The sequence below is a fragment of the Musca domestica genome, unplaced genomic scaffold (assembly GCF_030504385.1).
Source record: "Musca domestica strain aabys unplaced genomic scaffold, Musca_domestica.polishedcontigs.V.1.1 32, whole genome shotgun sequence".
NCBI classification, from domain to species: Eukaryota; Metazoa; Arthropoda; class Insecta; order Diptera; family Muscidae; genus Musca; species Musca domestica.
The window spans coordinates 10,840,474-10,848,179 of NW_026712311.1; the positions used below are offsets into that span (position 1 = coordinate 10,840,474).

General features: G+C 35.8%; 1 protein-coding gene across 1 annotated transcript; it reads right to left on the reverse strand.

The window, feature by feature from the left end:
* Positions 1–1,150: 1,150 nt before the first annotated feature.
* LOC101889468 (nucleolar protein 4) lies at positions 1,151–7,262 on the reverse strand. The gene is made up of 7 exons (XM_005179390.3): positions 7,070–7,262; positions 5,470–5,977; positions 4,190–4,343; positions 3,997–4,130; positions 3,809–3,937; positions 2,507–3,736; positions 1,151–1,562 (listed from the first exon to the last, which is right to left on the reverse strand). The coding sequence occupies exons 2-7, from the start codon at positions 5,887–5,889 to the stop codon at positions 1,533–1,535; spliced, it is 2,097 nt and encodes a 698-aa protein (XP_005179447.2). The 5' UTR covers positions 5,890–5,977; positions 7,070–7,262; the 3' UTR covers positions 1,151–1,532.
* Positions 7,263–7,706: the final 444 nt, after the last annotated feature.

Consider the following 7,706-nt stretch of genomic DNA (forward strand, 5'->3'; position numbering starts at 1 on the left):
CGTGCACCTAGATATTCAATGTTCTGCCTCTGAAGCTAGAACCCATTTTTGAACTACAAATACCAATTTTTAGACAAAGATGTGGCAAAAATCATCAAAATACCGAATATCGGTATTCAATACCAACCATCATAGAAAAAATACAACTTTTTGTGCCAAATTTTGAAGCTCCAAGTAAAAAGTTGTGACTTCAACAGGGTCTACGACGAATATTACAACCGGAATAAACAACGCTCATATACCCTGAGGTGGAGGGTATAATCAAACGTCCGTGGTAGGGTAGGCGATGGGGAAACTGCATGGACAATTGTGAATTGCACAAACACGGTGATGGATGCCCTATTGAGTCGTGGCTCAAAGGAAAGCTCTCGATGAGTACTTAATATATGTTCATTTTTCAACAACTTGGTAAAATTAATTAAAATTGTAAAAAATCTATTATTCAATTAACCCGTTGTTCACCAACACAAATTGCAAGTGGTGGTACGGACATGATAAATTACGTTCAGCATATTCATTGAAACAGAGTCCCTGTTATTCTGAAAAACTTGAAAACATCAAGACTCGCATTTATTTTTGTATATAACACTACGTACCTCGAAGTAATTGGTGTAAAGAGAAAGATGTAAACCTCTGTTCATTACAAAAATAAGTTTGTGAGATCGCGTTGTTATACAAACACATATAATTGGATGTTTTTATCTATTCGAGATCGGTATAGCCGTTGCACCATTGCATAACAAGACTAATTTTTCAGGTAATTGCACACACGCAGATGGCAAATGTAATATCGTCCAATATTAAGAAGTATTAAACTGGCAAAGAATAAATTTATAGAGTGATTTAGCTACAAACAAATCTAATATTTTCGATATTAAAAATAAATTATTTTTTTGAATTTAACAAGTATCATAAAACTTGGAATTTTATGGGATTGATACAATTAAATTCATTTTATATTGAAAAAATAAATATTGAATATAACAAGACGATTGACTGCAAAAAATGCAATTTCGGCAGTAGAGATTTGTCCTCGTCTGGTTTGTGTAAATGGAGATACTTAATTCTTTATTACTAAACTTGTTACTCATTTAGCACTTACCTGCTATCATCGGCTATAAATATAAGTAAAATTCAAAAAACAAAAATACTTTCTTCCAAATGAACAAATTTGTTCTTTAGTTTTATTTCATAATCTATTCCAAATACAATATTACAATACTAAGAAGCGTTAAAAAAGCATTAGCGCAGCAATAAAAAGCCAATAACAAATTTTACAATTTAATCAAATTTATTAAAAGCTCAGCTGTGTAAAAAAATATAAAACAAATAAAAAAGAACAAACAAACAAAAAACATTGACAAATAATAATTAAAATTTATAAATAAAATATTGCAAAGCGAAAAATTAACTAAAAAGCTAAACACGAGCAGGATAGGTTGTTGTCTTTGCTATTGCCATGAGTGTTCTTGCGGGGATTTGTAGTTTTTTTTTTGTTCTTGGATGCAGTACGGCTCATTTCGGTTGGGGGTTTAGGCCAAATATGTCATGGAAAAAATAGACTAAATTAGTAAAAAAATGTTTTGGTTTCAATGCATAAAAATGTGCCACCAAAAAAAAATTAAAACTAGCATAAGGGCAAGCCTAGTTCTACGCGTATTGAAAGCGAGTGACACACTTATTTGAAATAAAAACGATTAACAATTCAACAGAAAAAACAAAACAAAAACTGTAATACATTTTGTGCAGAAACGTAACGTGTTATTCGAAAACGTAACAAATAAATTAAAAAAATGAAAAATTAAAAAAAATGTGGGTCAAAATCGGGGACACTTATTTAAACTTAAAGGAGGCATTCTTTTTTCTGTTGTTGAGTTTATCTTCCATTATTCTCAAAACAAGATGAACCATAAATGGCGTAGGTTATAACCACCAATAGTTCAAAAATGTATTTTTTACACTTGAGAAGGGGAAAGTTCTGGAAAATTGATTATCATAATTTTTAATTTTTTTTATGAGTCTACACCTATTTCTGTTGTAATCTTAATTCGTAATGTAATCGAATAATTTTAGTTGTAAATCGTAACATTTTATTTGTAATTCGTTATTTTAATTTTATGTATTTTAAAGATAAACGCTATTAAAAATGTTCTCATTCCATTTTTAATGAATATAAATTTGATTACATTTCCAATTCCAATTGGAATTTTCGAATTACAATTTGAACGATTCGAATTACCTCTGTAAAAGATGTAGATATTTTGCAATTTTTAATTACTAATACAAAGAAAGTATTCCGAAAACGATTATTTTATTTGCGGACCTCGAATGGGCTTATATGTGGATATGTGTCGAAAGCCATTATTTTTTACTCTTAATGGTGCGGGATACAGAAAGGAATGGATTCTTTTGACAAATGTGCGATTATAATTTATTTTTAAGGTATCCTGTCATTTTTGTCTTTTTGGACTACTACTCAGAGAGAATATTTAAAATCTTTACTTACCAAATTGTCGAAGCGCAACGCTTCTTCGTCACTTAAGCCCATGCTGCGCGTCAGCTGTAGATATGTCGATGTAATCGGCTTGAGTCGCTCGAAATCCAATGGCGGCAGTCCCGATATCGAGCGTATCTGAGGAATTCGCAGAGAGGGCAACAGTGTCGACTTGGGAGGACTCACAGTCTCCTGTTTAATGGAAGTAGGTGTCGATGTGGCCGGTCGTATTTCCTGCGACGAAGTTGGACGATGTGGCGTGCAGCTTCCGGATCCAATCTTTTCTTCGGCACTGAAATGAGAAGAATTTTTCGAAAGATTAATTGCACGAATTTGGGTAGTTTGGACAAAGTCGTCAGCAACGGCTGTTATGGGACAGGATGATAATTCTAATGTTTTTGTTCTGTCCGAACTCTCGCAAGAGATTTTGAAACGTTTGGCTTTCACCGCACTAATGTTGTCCGGGTCCTCGTCGGAAGATGAAGAAGTGAACATTTCAGGAATTCGATCTGCCGTTGGTTGTTTAGTCGTCGGCAGGGACGAAGCTTTCGAGCTGACGGGTTTAAGGTATTTTTTCGACAATTCTTTGGGGAAAGTGGGCGGCGCTATAAATGAATGGGGCATTGCCAGATTTCCTGAGTACAAACGACGCATGAAATCGTAATAGCGCATCATATTGCCACGCGATTTAAGCGAATGATAATCAAAGCTATAACCGGAATGACAAGGTTGAGCAAAGATCGAACTTTCTGAAAGTGTGGGCGGTGTATATGGTCTCTGCAAATTGGGATTTACACGGATTTTTGGTTTGTGAGCTTGTGGCGCTAAGATGGGCCTAGACGTTGCGTCTAAAACTGGACTTGAACTTGCCCTAGTCGAGAGGCGCCGATTAGAATCACTTGGCTCGGAGCCAGAACCAAAAACCTTAGAATTATTATCCGGACTTGAATATCTGCGTTTTTTGGGTTGTAATTTAACTGGGTTTGGTAAAACACCAGTTGACAAAGAAGTTTTTGTTGACGTTTTTGTAGTTGGACCCGCTTCCATGGAGCTTTCCGTGTGCGAAGAATAATTGAGGACTTCAACTTCGGATGAACTTTCGTTTTGTATGACCCCCGCTATGTCTTCTTTGGCATGAGAAGTTGTGGGAGAAGAAGGTCTTAAGTTCTTCTTGCACTCTGGGCATATGGAGAGGAAGCGTGTGACAGCTTCTCGAGGTAAGAAAGCATAGGTCTCGGAGATCTGAAAATAGATTGAAAAAAGTTGAATGCTCCTGATTTCTTGTGCGTGTGTGTGTGCGATTATTGAACTCACAATTCGGTAGGTTCGTTTTTGTCCAGCGTGCATACCACTTCTACCTCCCAATTCCATATGAATTTGGTAAATTATGTCAAAGAACTCCTCGACTACGGCGACTTTGCGGTAGGTCCGTTTATCCAAATCCTGAAAGATAAATTTGGCACGTTAATTAGGCAAAGCAAAAGTGGCTTATTTCAACATACCTTTGTTGTGGAAGCTACATAGAGGTCAACATCGGCTGGATTTTCGGACAGCACCGCATCGGGTGGTAACACTTTCTTTTGGCGTTGAGTACAGGGTGCATCCTCAAAACTTTCGGGTCGTTTAGTTGTAAAACCTAAAGGAATCATGACCATTAATATAATCGATAGTAGACTGGGGGAAGTTATGTCCTACCTTTGGTCTTTACCCAAAAACGAAACTTTGAACTATCCGGACGACTATGCTCCTTACCTTCCAAAGCTTTTAAGATTCGAACTTTTTTTCTCATTGTAATTGTTTTTGTTTTCGCCAAATCACCGTAAGTCTTCAATGCCCAGGGCTGAAAGAGCTGAGGATGAAAAAAAATCACATTTATTCTACTACATTCAAATGTATATAAATTTTAAATTGAAAAAAAATCCCAAACAATTCGTAGATTGTTCGTTGCCCAAAATATGGCTTTAACCCTAAAAGAGATCAACTTGTTTTGAAATATCTAGTCTCGTTGATTTTTGGCTCTGGAATTTTGAGTTTAAGTGTATTTTTCCATGACCAGTTAAATATTTGTTTCATTGGAAATTTATTTTTAATGAACATTCACACTTTTGTCACCATTTATGCAGTTTTTAGTAAGTATTCTATAATACAGAGGACATAAAGAAATGTTCGAAATGCCCCTATAAAATTTTAGAATTAATGTTCGTGAATGGCGGCAGATATATAGACTCTTTCAAACTGAGTGCCTATTGTAATGTGGTATGCCGATTTCAACTTCTTGGATAATCGATATACGTATTTATACCCGACACCACACTGCAGGGTATAATGTCTTTGTGCATTTTTCTTGTAACGGACAAAGGGAAACAAGATGGACTCATAGTTCCTTTTGATGACCTTCATAAAATCAAATTCTGAGCCGATTTATCCACGTCCGCACGCATGCCTGTCCATGTATTTTTGGATTGCGATGAAACATACATTCGACCGAATTTAGTCTGTAAGTAAGTTTGTTAAATTTGGTGAACATCGGTTAAGATATAGCTATAGCTCCCATATATATGTTTCGTCCGATTTGGTGCTTAAGTCCCTCACTTTCGTAATATGTACTCTACGACAATGATATTTGGTATCAGATGCAGCTCAGGAATACCTCTGCCAAATTTTATCGAGATCGATCCAGATTTGGATATAGCTCCCACATTCTAATTATATTGTTCGCCAAATGTATAATATTATCCCAAATGGGATGCTAAATTTCATTCGATTTTATATCTAAGTCACCCAAGTCCGTAGTCACCCAAAGGAGCCTTAAAGCCTTTTCACAATAACTTGATAATAATAAATAGTAAATGGTTACAAATTTATGAGCCAAACAAGTCTGAAAATTCAAAAGAAGTAAAATTTTACAAGTTCTTAAACAAAGCCATATCTAATTTGCTATATTTTGTTAAAGTGTTCGATTTTTTTTAACTTACCTGATATATGTGCATTTTGTCCTCGAGAATTTTCTCACTTGCACCGGGACCTTCAATTTCCTGCTCCATATTAGCCACGGGTTCAACAACATTTCGAGCTAACAAATCATCATCAACGTCAGCATCATAGGCATTGTCAGCACTTTCTGCCTCGATCTTTTCATGCCGCTGTTCCAGCTCAAGCTCTGTCTCTTGTTGTTCCTCAATGGGATACAATTTACGATCGGTGTCGGGCGCAGCATTGTCTGAACCAAAAGGCTGATTAAATAGTTTGGGGTATGCCGTTTGGAAATCAGAATGCCCCGCCGACAGATCATGTTGTGGTTGACATGATTCCGACATTTCATTATTTCCATTGGAGTTGTTGGTTGCACCCGAGCGGCTGGAGCTTTTTTCATAACTATTTCGATTTGAAGACATTTTGGGGAAAATTCAATAGATTTAGATTTGTCAAATGGATCGTTTGGAATTTGGAAATTTATGTAATTCTGGTCGGATCCATACAAAACTGAAAAAAAAAACAACGAAGAAATGTTAATTTGATAATTTCTTCATGAATGTAAAGCTGTAAAGATGTATCGAATGTTGGCCCAAAACTTTAAGCGGAATATAATGTCAAAATGCAGTCTGTAGCGATATCTGTAGTTAACATTGCACAATAGTCAAATTTTTTTCAACAATTTTGAACGATCTAACTAGGAAGGAAACTAATATAAATTTTCAGTCTCAATAGTTGCATTCTCTCCACATAATTATTTTAGATCCAATTTCCTTGTAGGTATTTCTAGTTTTGTCACAGGTTACTTAAATTGGGCAGAACCGGAACTTTCTTTTTTTAGTTTAAAAGTATGTAGAAAACTCCATCTTAGCGATACATCGACATAGAAGCCTAAAATTATGCACATATGTGTATTTTGCAGTAGACAGAATAAGTTCGTAAAAGGATCATGTCGGCTCACAGTCTCGTATAGCACCTATATAACGGTACCTCTCAATATTAGGTATTTTAATGATTTTAGCAACATTATAGACCGGAATTCTATGCAGGTCCACGTCTTCGTATAGCTCCCATATAACGGTTTTCATTTAGCCACTATTTTTCGATGAAATATTTTTAAAAAATTTCAAGTTCCTTCCTAATGGCACGGCCCTGCTGAACTTAAGTGATTTTTACTTGTTAAAAATGTTACTGAATTTTGTATGTGCTTCTTTCCATTTGCAATCAATCTATTAGTCAATCACGAAGGAAATTGTGCAGCATTGTTTCATTTAATAGTTTCGATACGAAATTGTCTTTTTTAAGTACAAGTATTTCGATCTCATATCGAAAAATATAAATTGAAGTTCCTCAATTTTACAATTCTTCCGTCACCGTCACCGTCACCGTCTTCCGTCAGCTGCAGTGGCGGCTTAGCTGTTATCATGCCATATCCGTTGCACTATTAATTAATCTTATTTTTTTCGCATGGACAATTTTAGAGGTCAATCACTGAAACGCAGACAAACACATTTTCCTCAGATACACCAAAAAAGTTAATTTATTTCGTTAATTTTGCCAACATTTCGATTTAAAAAAAAATACTCATTTTTCAATACTAACACTCAACAAAAACTTGTTAACAAATCTAACAAATTCTGAAAAACAAAAACTTAACAAAAACAATTAACAAAAGTAAAATCAAGTCCTTTCAAGAGTCAATCAATATTTTTTGGGATTTCATTAAAATTCACGAAAAAAAGGAATAAAATTATCCGAAAAGCGCGCGCTGTTCCACGAGAGCGGAGTGTAATGAACCCACGGACACTAAAGTGATAACTGATCGTAAGTGACCAACTGGATGGCCATACCAGCGGACGAACAAAAGCTCAACGATCGCATCGTCATCCAAAAATTAATGTTTTTCTTCTTCAGGGGCAAGATAGTTTCCTTACAATGTATGTGTCAGTGTAGTGGTGGCTATCGGAGAGATGACAAAGGGAAAGGGTTATTTTTAATGTCGCCTCGCAAGGAGAACAAGTTTGGCTATCTCATGTACGAATAGTAGCTCCCAGCCACAAACAATGTTGCTCTTTCTAAGCAAATCACGTGCCTACCTCAATGGGGTGTTTTGCAGACAGCCAACAGTGTGTGCCCTACTGTCATCATTGTCCACTCACATATCCTTCATTGTAGGTTAAGGGTGTCCTTCGTTGTGTCTTCAGCTTCCTTAAATGGGTTGGCCTAAGATGTTCCCGTC

Excerpts from the sequence above, each read along its gene's own strand:
- LOC101889468 (XM_005179390.3), bottom strand. The coding sequence starts at position 5,889 with ATGTCTTCAAATCGAAATAGTTATGAAAAAAGCTCCAGCCGCTCGGGT. Across the intron at positions 3,737-3,808 it reads AAAAACGAACCTACCGAATT|ATCTCCGAGACCTATGCTTT; the intron begins GTGAGTTCAATA and ends ATCTATTTTCAG. Across the intron at positions 1,563-2,506 it reads CGTTGCGCTTCGACAATTTG|TCTATTTTTTCCATGACATA; the intron begins GTAAGTAAAGAT and ends TTACTAATTTAG.